This window comes from Anomaloglossus baeobatrachus, chromosome 9 (assembly GCF_048569485.1).
Source record: "Anomaloglossus baeobatrachus isolate aAnoBae1 chromosome 9, aAnoBae1.hap1, whole genome shotgun sequence".
NCBI lineage: Eukaryota > Metazoa > Chordata > Amphibia > Anura > Aromobatidae > Anomaloglossus > Anomaloglossus baeobatrachus.
Window position 1 is genome coordinate 191,929,522 of NC_134361.1, and position 20,242 is coordinate 191,949,763.

Here is a 20,242-nt window from a genome sequence, read left to right on the forward strand (position 1 = left end):
TGCACAGTTTTAAGAGAAAAAATGTTATTCTTTCGGGTTTTCAAAGTATTTCCTTACTCTGTGACCATCAGGGATGAGAGCAAAGCATAGTTTGATCCACTAATTGATTTTATTTTTCCAAGAGGAGTTACAGAGGAATAAGCAAATGCAAAAATCAAGAAAAATGTAGTTTATGGGGTTTTCGAAATATTTACCTACCGGGATAGAAGACTGGTCCGCAATAGCTAATCTTATATTCCAACTTCATATTGTGATGTTCCTCTGTTGTTCTTCCTGGCAATGAATTGAGTTACACGAGGGACAACAAAATGCATGGTTTTAAGAAAAAGATGTTATTCTATGGAGTTTTCGAAGTATTTACCTACAGGGATAGAAGACTGATCCTCAATAGCTAATGTTATATTCTGACTTCATATTCTGCTGTTTCTCTGTTGTTCCTCCTGGCAATGAATTGAGTTATACAAGAGGGACATTAAAATGCATGGTTTTAAGAAAAATGTTGTTTTGTGGGTTTTTTTTTTTTTAATTATTTACCTACCGGGATAGAAGACTGGTCCTCAATAGCTAATCCTCTATTCCGACTTCATATTCTGTTGTTCCTACTGGCAATGAATTGAGTTACAAGAGGGACATCAAAATGCATGTTTTTAAGAAAAAGATGTTATTCTATGGAGTTTTCGAAGTATTTATCTGCCGGGATAGAAGACTGGTCCCCCAATAGCTAATCCTCTATTCCGACTTCATATTCAGCTTTTGCTCTGTTGTTCCTCCTGGCAATGGATTGAGTTACAAGAGGACAAAATGCATGGTTTTAAGAAAAATATGTTATATGGGGTTTTCGAAGTATTTACCTACCGGGATGGAAGACTGGTCCTCAATAGCTAATCCTCTATTCCGACTTCATATTCTGCTGTTGCACTGTTGTTCCTCCTGGCAATGAATTGAGTTACAAGAGGGACATCAAAATGCATGGTTTTAAGAAAAAGATGTTATTCTATGGAGCTTTCGAAGTATTTACCTACCAGGATAGAAGTAGAAGACTGGTCCCCAATAGCTAGTCTTATATTCCGACTTCATATTCTGCTGTTCCTCTGTTGTTCCTCCTGGTAATGAATTGACAACCGGACACCACTGTTCCTCTTGTCCCGTTAGGTGTATTTCCTTACTGTGACCATCAGGGATGAGAGCAAAACATAGTTTGATCCACTAATTGATTTTATTTTTCCAAGAGGAGTTACGGAGGAATAAGCAAATTCAAAAATCAAGAAAAATGTCGTTTTGTGGGGTTTTCGAAATATTAACCTACCGGGATAGAAGACTGGTCCTCAATAGCTAATCTTATATTCCGACTTCGTATTCAGCTGTTGCTCTGTTGTTCCTCCAGGCAATGGATTGAGTTACAAGAGAGAGAACAAAATGCATGGTTTTAAGAAAAATATGTTTATATGGGGTTTTCGAAGTATTTACCTACCAGGATAGAAGACTCGTCCTCAATAGCTAATCCTCTATTCCGACTTCATATTCTGCTGTTGCTCTGTTGTTCCTACTGGCAATGAATTGCGTTACAAAAGGGACATCAAAATGCATGGTTTTAAGAAAAAGATGTTATTCTATGGAGCTTTCGAAGTATTTACCTGCCGGGATAGAAGACTGGTCCCCAATAGCTAGTCTTATATTCCGACTTCATATTCTGCTGTTCCTCTGTTGTTCCTCCTGGTAATGAATTGACATCCAGACACCACTGTTCCTCTTGTCCCGTTAGGTGTATTTCCTTACTGTGACCATCAGGGATGAGAGCAAAACATAGTTTGATCCACTAATTGATTTTATTTTTCCAAGAGGAGTTACAGAGGAATAAGCAAATTCAGAAATCAAGAAAAATATGTCGTTTTGTGGGGTTTTCGAAATATTTACCTACCGGGATAGAAGACTGGTCCTCAATAGCTAATCTTATATTCCGACTTCGTATTCAGCTGTTGCTCTGTTGTTCCTCCTAGCAATGGATTGAGTTACAAGCAGACAGAATGCATGGTTTTAAGATAAAGATGTTATTCTATGGGGTTTTGGAAGTATTTACCTACCGGGACAGAAGACTGGTCCTCAATAGCTAGTCTTATATTCTAAATTTATATTGTACTGTTCCTCTGTTGTTCCACCTGGCAATGGATTGAGTTACAAGAGGAACAAAAAAATCCATGGTTGTAAGAAAAATGTTATTTTATGGGGTTTTCCAAGTATTTGCCTACCGGGATAGAAGACTGGTGCTCAATAGCTAATCTTGTATTCCGACTTCATATTCTGCTGTTGCTCCGTTGTTCCTCCTGGCAATGGATTGAGTTACAAGAGGGACATCAAAATGCATGGTTTTAAGAAAAAGATGTTATTCTATGGAGTTTTTCGAAGTATTTACCTGCCGGGATAGAAGACTGGTCCTCAATAGCGGGATTAGTCTTCTACTTTAGTATATAATTTTAGATTTATGACCATTTTTTATGCTTTTTTTAGCCTATAATTCACAATATGTATTGTCTGATGATCTATTTAACCCTTTTTCTCCATGTAAAGCGGCAAATAGGAGTAAAACTTTATTTTAGGAAGATCCCTCGAAATTGTAAGCAATGCGTCTTTAAGGCAAAAGGAAAAAAATAACAAAATAAAACTCTGTTCCTCTACGTCTCGCTTCCCCTACAAATTTGACGAATGCTTCTGCGGATACAAATCACCCCTTTTATTACCTATAAACCGTTCCGTCCTACCATAGGAAAACGCCGCTAATTTATAAGGCCCTGACATTTTATAATTTTTCCTGATTTTCCAGATAAAGGATTTTACATTTTAAAACTTTAATAGTTGGAGCCCCCGAGTTCATTTATCTTTTAATTTTTTTTGAAGCGGGGGCCCGTAATTCATAATGTGTAATTTTATGCACACGCCGGAGCCTTCGCGGGGACTTCATTTGTGCATTAAAATTCCTTTAAGACCGTTATTAATGATTTATATAACGAAGCGTCCTATTAATCACCCAAGTTTTCACGTTTTACGATTCGCCTCTATGTTAATACTATCTTTATGGTCTGTATTAATGTTTTATGTCCCCTAATTTCAATTATAAATCAAGAACATTTTCCTGTTTTTGTTGGTATTTTCTGAACTTTGTGTCAGCTTTTAAAAAAAAAAAAAAATCTTTTTATGCCTCTTTCCTCCGTCTCTCCGAAATCCATCCCCCCCCCCCCCCGCTTCACCATCCTTCTATACATGCGTTATGAAATATTCATGATATTGGAATTAATTGTGATCTCCCGGGAAAGTTTCATTGACAAAGTGATTATTTTATTTATTTTTTGTCTTTTTTGTTTTGTTTATTTCTTTGTTTTTATTTTTTAGCTCAGAAATTAGAACGTCTGCGGAAGGAGAGGCAGAACCAGATCAAATGCAAGAACGTACAGTGGAAGGATCGGAACACAAGCCATTCAGGTAATGGAGGTCTGATCCACGGGGAGACACGGCTAGGAACATGGGGATGTGGCTCGTACAGCACACGGAAAACACCCAAAATGCATGTGATCGAATCTATGACTCCTATATACATGCAGTAAATAACAGCATCCATCATTCACAATAGATGTCACAGCTCACCTCCTCCTCCTTACCTCCTCCTCCTTTACTCTAATTGATAACAGCTCTATATACAGTAGATGACACAGGATCCCACTGTTCACCATAAGTAATGTCACAGCTCACCTCCTTCTTTTACAATAATTGATAACCTCTATATACAGTAGACCACACAGGATCCCACCATTCACCATAGGTAATGTCACAGCTCACCTCCTCCTCCTTACCTCCTCTTCCTTTACAATAATTAATAACATCTCTATATACAGTAGGTAACACAGGATCCCACTATTCACCATAGGTAATGTCACAGCTCACCTCCTCCTCCTTTACAATAATTGAAAACAGCTCTATATATAGTAGATAACACCAGGATCCCACTATTCACCATAGGTAATGTCACAGCTCACCTCCTCCTCCTTACCTCCTCTTCCTTTACAATAATTGAAAACCGCTCTATATACAGTAGATAACACAGGATCCCACTGTTCACCATAAGTAATGTCACAGCTCACCTCCTTTTACAATAATTGATAACCTCTCTATTTACAGTAGACAACACAGGATCCCACCATTCACCATAGGTAATGTCACGGCTCACCTCATCCTATAAAATGACTGATCACACCTCTATATACAGTAGATAACACAGGATCCACCATTCACAATAGGTGATGTCACAGCTCACCTACTCCCTTTTATACAATGACTGATAACACCACTATATGCTGTACAGTAGATGACACAGGATCCACCATAGGTGATGTCACAGCTCACCTTCTCTTGTATAATGACTGATAACACTTCTATATACAGTAGATATGAGAGGATCCACCATTCCATTTACAATAGGTGACATCACAGCTCACCCTCTCCACTTCCTGTTACAATGACTCATAATACCTATATATACAATAGATAACACAGGATGCACCTTAGGTGATGTCACAGCTCACCGCCTTCCTCTCTTGTACAATGACTGATGACACCTTTTATATACAGTAGATATCATAGGATCCACCATTCACAATAGGTGATGTTGTCAAGGTTGGGAATTTTGGGAAACCACAAATGGGGTCTCTCAGGGTCACAGAGACGGATTTCAAATCTATCTGCGCAGATATAAATCAAACAATGATCACGCCAAGACGTATTCACTGTTTGAGCAGAAGCAAGCTTCGGACCCATGTATTAAAAATGTCATGATTATACAGTCCAACATTAGACCTTGAAACGGGAAAAGGAGTAAAAGATAAAGCCCCAGTTTCGCATCCCAGCTGGTGAGAACCAACATGTTATGAATACAATCGGTGTGTTATGAATACTTCTTTGTTCATTGTACATTTTGGCTTCTTCATCTTGGTTAACACATTCCTGAGCGCTTATCCTAAAATCATATTATGGCATCTATGCGACTGTCATACAGACATATAGATAATTATGCAATGGCATCTATGCTTTAATTATATACACACACAGATTATCTTATTATATCTGGACAAATGGCCTACAGCCCAGGCCTTATCCCCACAATATCACAGCTCACCTCCTCCCCCCTCCTGTACAATGACTGATGACACCACTATATACAGTAGATATCACAGGATCCATCATTCACACTAGATGATATCACAGCTCACTTCCTCCTCCTCCTGTACAATGACATCATTATTTAATTACTAATACTGTAATTTGTACGATTTAAAGGTACAAAATATATATATTTTTTTTTTTTTAGCTGAAGAATTGAGTTCATTGTTTGAAAAGAAAGAAATCCTAGAGAAAATCCAGCGCAGCGTGAAGCCGTCCATCCTGTCTGTGCGGCTGGAGCAGTGTCCGCTGCAGCTGAACAACCCCTTCAATGAATACTCCAAATTTGATGGCAAGGTACGGAGCCGTCCTCTAGGCACTTATTGGTGTAAAAGGGGTGCACTAGTTGCAGTTTGCCCCAGTGTCATCAGTTGTTGTGCAGCCGGTGGTGCTCGCATGGTCCTCATCAGTGGACCGGTTTGGTCCTGGTTGCGCTCTTGAAAGTACTGCTCACTTGCCCTGGAGAGCGATCTGGATCGGCCGCCGAGTCTTCACTACTGCCACCAAAAGTGGCAGCAGGTACACATGCTGGTAAACAGTTGGCAGAGGGCAGCCCCAGGGGATCTACAGTACCTCAGTAGCTGGTGCCGTTGACACAGGACAGTCTTAGGTAGAAGCGGAAGCAGGCAGAGTAGTATATCCGTCCAGAATGGATGGGTAGATACAGCAGCAGTGACCGGTGTGGATACTTGCTGTGGTGACAATCGTGATAGTCGGCCGGCGTGGATGGTAGCGGCAGCAGATCAGCAAACAGGCACAGCACTGAAATATAAAAAAAAGTCAGCAGCACTGAGGACCTGCAAACTAGTTATACAACTAACTAATTGCCCAGGCACCTCCCTTAAGGGGAAGGTGCCTTAAACACCTATAACTTCTCAGCTGACCTGAGAGGCACTTCCGGGTCAGAGTACGCTGGCCCTTTAAGAAAAGGGTTTGGCTGCTCGCGCACCCTTCAGGCAGAACCAAGAAGCCTTTGAGCTGTACACAGGCTCTGTGAGACTGCATCGTGCACTGGGGACGGGGTGAGAGAATTGACGTCCCCGCGAGGGCAAGAGGGCAGGTATTGTCGTTCCAGTAAAGTGCCCATAGTTATTAGATGGCTTTCCAGTTTTGGCCAACTGGCTAATGTGTTGTCGGTCTCTTGGTTGTGCCTTAAGGCAGCTGTTGATAATTTGGAGATTGGTGGGGGTCCCATCGATCCTGAGAACGGTGCTCTTAATTGCTCCATTGCAGTCCCATAGAATAAAGCGCTGTGAGCGTCCACCTCTCTAGCCCGACTCCTCCATACAGAGGGACATTCGCTCTCCGGGGGGCTCCTTTTTGTCTTTTACAAGAGAGCCGCAACCAATCTTTTTCCCGTGGCATCTTGTCTTCCGGAGAACAAAAGGATCGGCCATCGGAACTCCGACTCGTTGAACAATTCTCTCTCCCAACATCATCAGTCGGGACGTATAGGAGGCTCCAAGACACATTAGGCTATGAGAATTGATCTAATGTTTATGGGGCCTTAAAGCAGACCTGGGCAAGGGGCGGCCCGCGGGCCACATCCGGCCCGCCTGCTCTCTGTGACCGGCCCGCCCGTCTTCAGCCTGTGCAGTGGAGCCGGGCTGCAGCGTGCCGAGCAGGAAGAGATCCTGTGCAGGTCCGCACAGTCAGTGCAGGCAGCGGAACGCAGGAGTCTTTCCTCTGTTCCCTGCCGGCACTAATTGTCAGTGACACACGCGCGCGCTCTGACGTTGTCAGTACTGCGCTGCGTGTGTCATTTCAAAAGTTCCCGCCCGGCAGAAGAAGGAGCAGCACAGCAGACGGAATAATTCATCTTGCAGGACCTGCGATGATGTCACGCCCATGTGACTGTGTGGGAGGAGACACAGGATGCCGGGCAGAAAGCAAGACATGCTGAATGCTGAAGGAGATGTGGACACATGATGACTGGTAATGAGAAAAGAGGGGACATGAGGGGGAGGGGGGTTGCAGGGTGAGTGCATATGAGGAAAGATGGAGTTGCAGGGTGAGTGGCATATGAGGGAAGATGGAGTTGCAGGGTGAGTGGCATATGAGGGAAGATGGAGTTGCAGGGTGAGTGCATATGAGGGAAGATGGAGCTGCAGGGTGAGTGGCATATGAGGAAAGATGGAGTTGCAGGGTGAGTGGCATATGAGGGAAGATGGAGTTGCAGGGTGAGTGGCATATGAGGGAAGATGGAGCTGCAGGGTGAGTGGCATATGAGGGAAGATGGAGTTGCAGGGTGAGTGGCATATGAGGGAAGATGGAGCTGCAGGGTGAGTGGCATATGTGGGAAGATGGAGTTTAAGGGTGAGTGGCATATGAGGGAAGATGGAGTTGCAGGGTGAGTGGCATATGAGGGAAGATGGAGTTGCAGGGTGAGTGCATATGAGGAAAGATGGAGTTGCAAGGTGAGTGGCATATGAGGGAAGATGGAGCTGCAGGGTGAGTGGCATATGAGGGAAGATGGAGTTGCAGGGTGAGTGGCATATGAGGGAAGATGGAGTTGCAGGGTGAGTGCATATGAGGAAAGATGGAGTTGCAAGGTGAGTGGCATATGAGGGAAGATGGAGTTGCAGGGTGAGTGGCATATGAGGGAAGATGGAGTTGCAGGGTGAGTGCATATGAGGGAAGATGGAGTTGCAGGGTGAGTGGCATATGAGGGAAGATGGAGTTGCAGGGTGAGTGGCATATGAGGGAAGATGGAGTTGCAGGGTGAGTGGCATATGAGGGAAGATGGAGCTGCAGGGTGAGTGGCATATGTGGGAAGATGGAGTTTAAGGGTGAGTGGCATATGAGGGAAGATGGAGTTGCAGGGTGAGTGGCATATGAGGGAAGATGGAGTTGCAGGGTGAGTGCATATGAGGAAAGATGGAGTTGCAAGGTGAGTGGCATATGTGGGAACATGGAGCTGCAGGGTGAGTGGCATATGAGGGAAGATGGAGTTGCAAGGTGAGTGGCATATGAGGGAAGATGGAGTTGCAGGGTGAGTGGCATATGAGGGAAGATGGAGCGGCAGGGTGAGTGGCATATGAGGGAAGATGGAGTTGCAGGGTGAGTGGCATATGAGGGAAGATGGAGTTGCAGGGTGAGTGCATATGAGGAAAGATGGAGTTGCAAGGTGAGTGGCATATGAGGGAAGATGGAGTTGCAGGGTGAGTGGCATATGAGGGAAGATGGAGTTGCAGGGTGAGTGGTATATGAGGGAAGATGGAGCTGCAGGGTGAGTGGCATATGAGGGAAGATGGAGTTGCAGGGTGAGTGTTATATGAGGGAAGATGGAGTTGCAGGGTGAGTGGCATATGAGGGAAGATGGAGTTGCAGGGTGAGTGGCATATGTGGGAAGATGGAGTTGCAGGGTGAGTGGCATATGAGGGAAGATGGAGTTGCAGGGTGAGTGGAATATGAGGGAAGATGGAGTTGCAGGGTGAGTGGCATATGAGGGAAGATGGAGTTGCAGGGTGAGTGGCATATGAGGGAAGATGGAGTTGCAGGGTGAGTGCATATGAGGGAAGATGGAGCTGCAGGGTGAGTGGCATATGAGGGAAGATGGAGCTGCAGGGTGAGTGGCATATGAGGGAAGATGGAGTTGCAGGGTGAGTGGCATATGAGGGAAGATGGAGTTGCAGGGTGAGTGGCATATGAGGGAAGATGGAGTTGCAGGGTGAGTGCATATGAGGGAAGATGGAGTTGCAGGGTGAGTGGCATATGAGGGAAGATGGAGTTGCAGGGTGAGTGGCATATGAGGGAAGATGGAGTTGCAGGGTGAGTGGCATATGAGGGAAGATGGAGCTGCAGGGTGAGTGGCATATGTGGGAAGATGGAGTTTAAGGGTGAGTGGCATATGAGGGAAGATGGAGTTGCAGGGTGAGTGGCATATGAGGGAAGATGGAGTTGCAGGGTGAGTGCATATGAGGAAAGATGGAGTTGCAAGGTGAGTGGCATATGAGGGAAGATGGAGCTGCAGGGTGAGTGGCATATGAGGGAAGATGGAGTTGCAGGGTGAGTGGCATATGAGGGAAGATGGAGTTGTAGGGTGAGTGGCATATGTGGGAAGATGGAGCTGCAGGGTGAGTGGCATATGAGGGAAGATGGAGTTGCAGGGTGAGTGGCATATGAGGGAAGATGGAGCTGCAGGGTGAGTGGCATATGAGGGAAGATGGAGTTGCAGGGTGAGTGGCATATGTGGGAAGATGGAGTTGCAGGGTGAGTGCATACGAGGGAAGATGGAGTTGCAGGGTGAGTGGCATATGAGGGAAGATGGAGCTGCAGGGTGAGTGGCATATGAGGGAAGATGGAGCTGCATGGTGAGTGGCATATGTGGGAAGATGGAGTTGTAGGGTGAGTGGCATATGAGGGAAGATGGAGTTGCAGGGTGAGTGGCATATGAGGGAAGATGGAGTTGCAGGGTGAGGGGCATATGAGGGAAGATGGAGCTGCAGGGTGAGTGGCATATGAGGGAAGATGGAGTTGCAGGGTGAGTGGCATATGAGGGAAGATGGAGCTGCAGGGTGAGTGGCATATGAGGGAAGATGGAGTTGCAGGGTGAGTGGCATATGTGGGAAGATGGAGTTGCAGGGTGAGTGCATACGAGGGAAGATGGAGTTGCAGGGTGAGTGGCATATGAGGGAAGATGGAGCTGCAGGGTGAGTGGCATATGAGGGAAGATGGAGCTGCATGGTGAGTGGCATATGTGGGAAGATGGAGTTGTAGGGTGAGTGGCATATGAGGGAAGATGGAGTTGCAGGGTGAGTGGCATATGAGGGAAGATGGAGTTGCAGGGTGAGTGCATATGAGGAAAGATGGAGTTGCAGGGTGAGTGGCATATGAGGGAAGATGGAGTTGCAGGGTGAGTGGAATATGAGGGAAGATGGAGTTGCAGGGTGAGTGGCATATGAGGGAAGATGGAGTTGCAGGGTGGCATATGAGGGAAGATGGAGCTGCAGGGTGAGTGGCATATGAGGGAAGATGGAGCTGCAGGGTGAGTGGCATATGTGGGAAGATGGAGTTTAAGGGTGAGTGGCATATGAGGGAAGATGGAGTTGCAGGGTGAGTGGCATATGAGGGAAGATGGAGTTGCAGGGTGAGTGCATATGAGGAAAGATGGAGTTGCAAGGTGAGTGGCATATGAGGGAAGATGGAGCTGCAGGGTGAGTGGCATATGAGGGAAGATGGAGTTGCAGGGTGAGTGGCATATGAGGGAAGATGGAGTTGCAGGGTGAGTGCATATGAGGAAAGATGGAGTTGCAAGGTGAGTGGCATATGAGGGAAGATGGAGTTGCAGGGTGAGTGGCATATGAGGGAAGATGGAGTTGCAGGGTGAGTGGCATATGAGGAAAGATGGAGTTGCAGGGTGAGTGGCATATGAGGGAAGATGGAGTTGCAGGGTGAGTGGCATATGAGGGAAGATGGAGTTGCAGGGTGAGTGCATATGAGGAAAGATGGAGTTGCAGGGTGAGTGGCATATGAGGGAAGATGGAGTTGCAGGGTGAGTGGCATATGAGGGAAGATGGAGTTGCAGGGTGAGTGGCATATGAGGGAAGATGGAGTTGCAGGGTGAGTGGCATATGAGGGAAGATGGAGCTGCAGGGTGAGTGGCATATGTGGGAAGATGGAGTTTAAGGGTGAGTGGCATATGAGGGAAGATGGAGCTGCATGGTGAGTGGCATATGTGGGAAGATGGAGTTGTAGGGTGAGTGGCATATGTGGGAAGATGGAGTTGCAGGGTGAGTGGCATATGAGGAAAGATGGAGTTGCAGGGTGAGTGGCATATGAGGAAAGATGGAGTTGCAGGGTGAGTGGCATATGAGGGAAGATGGAGTTGCAGGGTGAGTGGCATATGAGGGAAGATGGAGTTGCAGGGTGAGTGCATATGAGGAAAGATGGAGTTGCAGGGTGAGTGGCATATGAGGGAAGATGGAGTTGCAGGGTGAGTGCATATGAGGAAAGATGGAGTTGCAGGGTGAGTGGCATATGAGGGAAGATGGAGTTGCAGGGTGAGTGGCATATGAGGGAAGATGGAGTTGCAGGGTGAGTGGCATATGAGGGAAGATGGAGTTGCAGGGTGAGTGGCATATGAGGGAAGATGGAGTTGCAGGGTGAGTGGCATATGAGGGAAGATGGAGCTGCAGGGTGAGTGGCATATGAGGGAAGATGGAGCTGCAGGGTGAGTGGCATATGAGGGAAGATGGAGTTGCAGGGTGAGTGCATATGAGGAAAGATGGAGTTGCAGGGTGAGTGGCATATGAGGGAAGATGGAGTTGCAGGGTGAGTGCATATGAGGAAAGATGGAGTTGCAGGGTGAGTGGCATATGAGGGAAGATGGAGCTGCAGGGTGAGTGGCATATGAGGGAAGATGGAGCTGCAGGGTGAGTGGCATATGAGGGAAGATGGAGTTGCAGGGTGAGTGGCATATGAGGGAAGATGGAGCTGCAGGGTGAGTGGCATACGAGGGAAGATGGAGTTGCAGGGTGAGTGGCATATGAGGGAAGATGGAGCTGCAGGGTGAGTGGCATATGAGGGAAGATGGAGTTGCAGGGTGAGTGGCATATGAGGGAAGATGGAGCTGCAGGGTGAGTGGCATATGAGGGAAGATGGAGCTGCATGGTGAGTGGCATATGTGGGAAGATGGAGTTGTAGGGTGAGTGGCATATGTGGGAAGATGGAGTTGCAGGGTGAGTGGCATATGAGGGAAGATGGAGTTGCAGGGTGAGTGGCATATGAGGGAAGATGGAGTTGCAGGGTGAGTGGCATATGTGGGAAGATGGAGTTGCAGGGTGAGTGGCATATGAGGGAAGATGGAGTTGCAGGGTGAGTGGCATATGAGGGAAGATGGAGTTGCAGGGTGAGTGGCATATGAGGGAAGATGGAGCTGCAGGGTGAGTGGCATATGTGGGAAGATGGAGTTGCAGGGTGAGTGGCATATGTGGGAAGATGGAGTTGTAGGGTGAGTGGCATATGTGGGAAGATGGAGTTGTAGGGTGAGTGGCATATGTGGGAAGATGGAGTTGCAGGGTGAGTGGCATATGAGGGAAGATGGAGTTGCAGGGTGAGTGGCATATGAGGGAAGATGGAGTTGCAGGGTGAGTGGCATATGAGGGAAGATGGAGTTGCAGGGTGAGTGGCATATGAGGGCTGCAGACTGACAGAAGGATGTGAAGGGGTGCAGAGTGTTTGAGAGGGGTAAGTTGGGGTACAGGCAGGGTGAGATATGTGGGCAGGGTGTGTGATATGGGGGTGCAGGCTGTATGGGGTGTAGTGTGTGTGATATGGGGGTGCAGGCTGTATGGGGAGCAGGGTGTGTGACATATGGGGGTGTAGTATATTACAGGTGTGCTAAATGGAGGTGTATATAGTGGTGTAGTATATGGGGGTATAGTGATGTAGTATATTACAGGTGTACCATATGGAGGCGTAGTATATTACAGGTGTGCTCTATGGAGGTGTAGTATATTACAGGTGTGCTATATGGAGGTGTACTATATTACAGGTGTACTATATGGGGGTGTACTATATTACAGGTGTAGTATATGGGGTGTAGTGATGTAGTATATTACAGGTGTAGTATATAGGGGTGTAATGATGTAGTATATCGGAGGTGTATTATATAGTGGTGTAGTATAATACAGGTGTATATGGGGGTGTAGTATATTACAGGTATATGGAGGGAGTGTAGTATAATACAGGTGTAGTATATGGGGGGTGTAGTGGTGTAGTTTATTACAGGTGTAGTATATGGAGGGGGTGTAGTGATGTAGTATATTGGGTAGAACTGAGGTAATTATATTAGTCCGGCCCTCTAAACCAATCCCAATTTCTCATGCGGCCCCATGGGAAAATTAATTGCCCACCCCTGCCTTAAAGGGTTATTCCCTTCTCCAAGATCCTATCCCAATATGTAGTAATAATAGCAAATACCTCCAATTCGAAATGTAGTATAGTTCTCCTGATTAGCTATGTCTCTTACCTCATGTGCAGGGCATTGCAGTAGCTTAGGAATCTATGGTTACGATCACTAGTAACTCACTATATGTGTTGATGTAACCATGATGTCCCGCTGGGTGTGGGGAGAGACACCCAGCAAGTGGACTCCTGGGAATAAGGGAGGCTGAAACCCAAAGAGGGGGGGTGACCAGGGGCTCCTGCGCTGACCCTGACACTTGGGGGCCCTGCACTTGCCCTCAAACCACAGGTACCTATAAGGGTTAGGAGGTGTGGCCCGCCAACGGATTTAGTCCAGACCCTAGGACTAAATCCCACCACCCACCGATCCACGGGAGTGAGGGGGGTCGGGGGGGGGGGACAAACAAAATTAAACAGCAAAAGGGGAAAAAGGAAAAACAACTTCTTATCTTGAGAGGGAATCTTCAGAATATACAGCAACAGTAGCCACATGCACTCCTGAGCAAGCAACTTCTCCAAGTGAAGAGTATAACCCACCCTGGAGGAGTGAGAGGCCACACGTTATAAAGGCCCTTTATTACCAGCTAGAGGAAAGGCTCCTCCCACCTGGAAAGGAAACAGAAAAAACCCTAAATCAAGCCCTTAAAGGGACAACGTCTATTAACGTCTGGACGATCTCTGGGCTCTTCTGCACCTGCTTCCAGCAGCAGCACCTGAAGGTCCAGACACATCCGTGACACATGGATACCTAAGCTGCAATAACCTTCACATAAGGGAAGAGGCATAGCTAATCAGGAGGACTATACTACATTTCTAATTGGAGGTATTTGCTAATATTGTTACATATTGGGATAGGATCTTGGAGATGGGAATACCCCTTTTTTTTTAAAAAAAAAAAGTTTAAACTGTTATTTCAGGGGAACTTGCAGCACAATGTCAATCTTTTCCCCCTCTATATTATCCTTGGTGTAACCGTCATTTTAACTTTTATTTCCTAAATCAATAGTACACAAGAAAATAAACTGTGTAATATATCTAATCAGAGAAATCTGCTTCTTTTGCCTTCTGGACTGTGGTAATATAGGACTTCAGTGAAAACACATTTTCCCAGTTTCTTCTTAAAGGGGCTATTCCCATCTCCAAATATGTAGTAGGTGTAAAAATAATATTAACTAATACTTCCAACTGGAAATGTAGTATAGTTCTCCTGCTTAGCTATGTCTCTTCCTCATGTGCAGGGCATTGCAGAACCTTGAATATTCAATTACAAGCACTAACATCTAACTAACTAACTGTGACTATATGCGTACTCGTAACTATGGATATCTAAGGTCCTGCAATGCCCTACACATGAGGTAAGAGACCTAACTAATCAGGAGAACTATACTACATTTCTAACTGGAGGTATTTGCTATTATTATTTTTATTATTTTTATTATTTTTATTACTCTTATTATTCTTATTATACCTACTACATAGTGGGATCAGATCATGGAAATGGGAATACCCCTTTTACAAAAAAAAAGTTTATAAAGTCATTTCATAGCAGTGTCTCTTTCCTCATGTGCAGGGCATCGCAGGACCTTAGATATTTATAGTTACCACCACTAACTAACTGTGACTATATGTGTACTCATAACTATGGATATCTAAGGTCCTGCCATGCCCTACGCATGAGGTAAGAGACATAACTAATCAGGAGAACTATACTACATTTCTAATTGGAGGTATTTGCTAATATTTATTATTATTTATAATAATAATAATTATTATTATTATTATTATTATTATTATTATTATTATTACACCTACTACATAGTGGGATCAGATCTTGGAAATGGGAATACCCCTTTTACAAAAAAAAAAAAAGTATACAGTCATTTCATAGCAGTGTCTCTTTCCTCATGTGCGGGGCATCGCAGGACCTTAGATATCCATGGTTATAACCACTAGCAACTGACTGTGACTATATGCGTGGTCGTAAGTATGGATACCTAAGCTGCAATGGCCTGCACATGAGGTAAGAGACATAACTAATCAGGAGAACTATACTACATTTCTATTTAGAGGTATTTGCTATTATTATTTTTTATTATTATTATTATTATTATTATTATTATTATTATTATTATAACTACTATTATTATTATTGCACCTACTACATAGTGGGATCAAATCTTGGAAATGGGAATACCCCTTTTACAAAAAAAAAAAATTATACAGTCATTTCAGGGGAACTTGCAGCAGAATGTCGATTTTCACCTCTTTCTACTCTCCTTTATATTATTCTTAAAGTGTAAACGTCAATTTAGTTTTTATTTCCTAAATCCTAAGTTTAAATAATCATTTCAGGAGAACTTGCAGCAGAATGTCTGACTCCGCCTCTCTCCATAGAATCTTATGAGCACCAACTGTCACCTCCCCTGTAAATAATGGGAAAATCTGTCTTCTAGGACTGAATACAGTTTACAAAGTAAAAGATCAGTTCCGGAGAAGAAAGAAGCCGATTTCTGTGATAAGATATATTACACAGTTTATTATTTATCGGCAGGCTCGGCAGAGGTCTAATCTGTATGGGGTTTCCACTTATCCGATGGGGAGAGAAGCCCGGTGCTGGGATGTCACTAGTTACTCTGCCCTTAGGTTTAGGGAGGATCAGAAATAACCCCGCAGAACATACAGCGGATGACATTTTCCGTGCTAAATGATCCAATTAAATACATCCTATTTTATGACGCCGACTTCCATCTTCCGCAACTAGTGACCCATCTGATGTTACCCTGCGAGGGGACTTACATAAAACCTTGTTTTCCTATATGTAACTTTTGGATCCAAGGGGTTAATCCCGTCCCAGGTTTCAGGGGACCCCCCGGAAGGCCCAGCCGGTTCATCAGCTCGGATATCCCCTCTCTTGCGAGCCCGGTCTGTGGCATAATTCATGAGCGCTAATTACTCAGCTGTTAATTTTCATGTGTTGATTGTAGCAGTTCCTTAAATTAAGAGTCCTTTTAAAGCGTACCTTGGGAAATATTTTATCAGGGCCCGGAGTGCAAATGAATATGAATATGGCTCCAATTAACACTCGCTGGTTAATGGCTTTTAGCAGCATTTTGGGATGTGCAGTCCTTAAATACCATTTTTTTTGCCTCCTGCTCTTACATCGAGCACCATTCGGATAATTAGGGATTCGCGGCAGAGCCATTTAAAAGACTTGAATGAGACATGGCTATTAACAGCTCAGTCTCTGCCGCTCTTTGTGCCCCCATCCGGTATTCTCCATTTATAATGAGTGACAGGCCCCTCCGAAAACCGGGGTAGGTTTTATCTCCTTTGAGGGGGTCTTCAGTTTAATAAATTAATATCATATAGTCAAAACTATTGGTTGTCCATGTCCACTGTCTACTTTTTGGCAGCCGTGAGACCTTCACACGGGACCCTACAGACTCTTCTAGATGAAGACGGATGATTGTGCGGCACCGGTTAGCTGCAGCTGGCTATAAACTCCCGCTGCAGCGGCCACTTCAGGGGAGTAATGGTATTGCATGCCAACTGTTTAGATGGGGGGGGGGGTAAGAAGGCCTAAGTGTCCCTAGGGGTATAGCCTAATCCCGGCTATTGTGGAATTTTATGATATAGGGTACTAGCTGTACTACCCGGCTTCGCCCGGGTTAATAACTGAATGTATTAACAAAAATGTATTCTGCACACAAAAACCACAAAACAAATAGATAGAAATGTAATTATTAAATTGTTGCCTATATTAACCAATCAGAGCTCAGATTAATTAACTGTAGCAAAATAGAAGCTGAGCTGTGATTGGTTGCTATTGGCAGCCTGATAAATCGCCAGGCAACAGAAAGCCCTCCCCCTGACAGTATATATTAGCTCACACATACACATATAGACAGGTCATGTGACTGACAGCTGCCGTATTTCCTATGTGGTACATTTGTTGTTCTTGTAGTTTGGCTGCTTATTAATCAGATTTTTATTTGTGAAGGATAATACCAGACTTGTGTGTGTTTAGGGTGATTATGTGGCGAGGTTGGTGTATGTGTGGTGAGATGTGTGCTGAGGGTGGTATATGTGCTCAAGCACGTGGTAGTGTGTGGTGCATTGTGTGTGTGTGTTCATATCCCCGAGTGTGGTGAGTATCCCATGTCGGGGCCCCACCTTAGCAGCTGTACGGTATATACTCTTTGGCGCCATCGCCTCATTCTTTAAGTCCCCCTTGTTCACATCTGGCAGCTGTCAATTTGCCCCCAACACTTTTCGTTTCACTTTTTCCCCATTATGTAGATGGGGGCAAAATTGATTGGTAAATTGCAACGCGCAGAGTTAAAATTTCGCCTCACAACATAGCACCCGGCGCTGCCCGGGATAGTAACTGTCTCTCTGTTTCTCTTCCATTCTCTGTCTGTCTCCCCCTCTGTATATATCTCTGTCTCTCTCTCTGTCTGTCTCTTTCCCTGTCTGTCTCTTTCCCTGTCTGTCTCTTTCTCCGTCTCTCAATCTCTTTCCATGTCTATCTATCTCTGTCACTTTCCCTGTCTGTCACTTTCCCTGTCTGTCACTTTCCCTGTCTGTCACTTTCCCTGTCTGTCACTTTCCCTGTCTGTCACTTTCCCTGTCTGTCACTTTCCCTGTCTGTCACTTTCCCTGTCTGTCACTTTCCATGTCTGTCACTTTCCATGTCTGTCTGTATCTTTGTGTCTATCTCTTTGTGTCTGTCTTTACCCTGTCTATATCTGTTTCTTTCCCTGTCTGTGTCTCTCTTTCCCTGGCTGCATTGTGACACGCCAACATTCCATATAAGGGCGTGGCTGCGCATTCTTCTGAAGTTCTGGCTGCACTGTGGCTCCGAGCTCCATTCGCTTTAATGGAGGCAGATTTTTTGGCGAATAACTGTAAAGAGCGGGGTTAAAATTTCCCCTCAAAACATAGCCTATGACGCTCTCGGGGTCCAGAAGTGTGTGTGCAAAATTTTGTGGCTGTAGCTGCGACGGTGCACACACACACACACACACACACACACACACACACACACACACACACACACACACACACACACACACACACACACACACACACACACACACACACACCTTTATATATTCGATAAGGGATCTTTATAGGACCTACAATTTTAATTATGGATTAGAAGATTTAAAGGGGGTTTCTTGCAAGAGAAAAAAAATGTCTTGTAGGACTCTAGACTCTATCTCCGCCGCTCCTATAGGCACTGCACAAGAGTGACTCTGCTTCATTCTTTCTCTTATAGGACTCTCTGCGCCGCTCCTATAGGCACTGTGCATGAGTGACGCTACTTCATTCTTTGTCTTATAGGGCCCTGCTATCTACGCCACTCCTATAGGCATTGCGCATGAGTGACACTGCTTCATTCTTTGTCTTCTAGGACTCTACCACTCCTACAGGCAGTGAATTGAGCAATGTTGCACATGCGCATCCGTCCCTCTATTACAACGCTGCACTTTAGGGCCCAAATCTCGAAACTGGTGTATGTGCCAGTTATCAGACCCCCAACAATCAGCAATGTATTACCTATTCTGCCTGTGGGATGATACCTTGTCAACATGGGAATAATTCTTAAATTTTACCACATTTTCCCGGGGTCATATTGTTTTGACTATTTTTTTTTTTTTTAACTCATTGACTTTCAAAGGGGTTTGTTGAAAATGATGGTTTACTCTTTACTGGGGATGAGTGGACTTGTGGATGTTCAGCTTTGCCAGGTTCTGCTGAACTTCAATTGAAAGTTAGGTTCGGTACCCAAACTTGACCCCAAGCCTCATAGAAGTCAAATGGGGGCCAAAACTTTTGGACTTTAAAATGGTCATAGTATGGGCTATTGGGCTGCAAAATTGAGATAAGAGCAAGACAATTGCCCTGCAAACAAATGTGAATAGGGGATAAATAATTTTAAAAAACGGAGTGGAGTCCCCTTTATGTTTGATAACTAGCTAAGTTAAAGCAGACAGCTGGGGGCTGGTATTATCAGGCTGGGAAGGTCCATGATTATTGGGCACTTACAGCCTAAAAATAACAGCCCATAGCCACCCCAAAAGTGGTGCATCCATTAGATGCACCAATTCTAGCGCTTTGCGTGTCTCTTCTTTAGTGCCCTGGTGTGGTGGTAATCAGGGTAATGCTTTTGGGCTTGATGTCAGCTGTGACTTGTCAGATGGCATGAAACCCAGGGGTTAGTAATGGATAGGTGTGTATTATAGGTGTGTATTGGACACTCCCATTGCTAACCCAGTAAGTGAAGAGTAAAAAAAAAAAAATAAAAATGCACACACATGAAAAAAATAGTTTATTTTAGTTAATACTTCTCTCCCACCCATACACACACTCCCTCATTCACCAATCTATTGATTAAAAATAAAAATCCTCGAAGTTCTGAGGTAATGCATTGGTGTAGTGTCCCACGACGTCCATCAAATCTTATTCTCAGAACGAGGCTCCATGGGTCACTCTCTGTCAGCGGCAGCCTGGAATTTATCACCCTTGTACCTGCCGATGATTGGCATTGACCTATGGACCCTCGTTCTGAGGTCACTCAAGGTAATCCGCAGTCCGGGATTTCTGACCCTCGTACCTGCCTCTGATCGGAAGTGACCTATGGAGCTTCGTTCTGAGGTCACTCGAGGTCAGTGACAGCCTGGGATTTCTCACCCTTGTACATGCCGCTGATCGGAAGTAACATATGGAGCTTCGTTCTGAGGTCACTGGAGGTCAGTGACAGCCTGGAATTTCTCACCCTTGTACATGCCGCTGATCAGAAGTAACCTATGGAGCTTCGTTCTGAGGTCACTCGAGGTCAGTGACAGCCTGGGATTTCTCACCCTCGTATCTGCCGCTGATCGGAAGTAACCTATGGAGCTTCGTTCTGAGGTCACTCGAGGTCAGTGACAGCCTGGGATTTCTCACCCTTGTACATGCCGCTGATCGGAAGTAACCTATGGAGCTTCGTTCTGAGGTCAGTGACAGCCTGGGACTTCTCACCCTTGTACATGCCGCTGATCGGAAGTAACCTATGGAGCTTCGTTCTGAGGTCACTCGAGGTCAGTGACAGCCTGGGATTTCTCACCCTCGTACCTGCCACTGA

At 45.1% G+C, this 20,242-nt stretch overlaps 1 protein-coding gene across 2 annotated transcripts in view; it reads left to right on the forward strand.

The window, feature by feature from the left end:
• MAPKAP1 (MAPK associated protein 1) overlaps positions 1-20,242 on the forward strand; it is a 239,854-nt gene that overhangs the window by 36,514 nt on the left and 183,098 nt on the right. For both annotated transcript variants that reach the window (XM_075322833.1, XM_075322834.1), the window contains exons 3-4: positions 3,385-3,474; positions 5,354-5,502. In XM_075322833.1, coding sequence (XP_075178948.1) covers positions 3,385-3,474; positions 5,354-5,502 — 239 coding nt within the window. The remainder of the gene's footprint in view (positions 1-3,384; positions 3,475-5,353; positions 5,503-20,242) is intronic.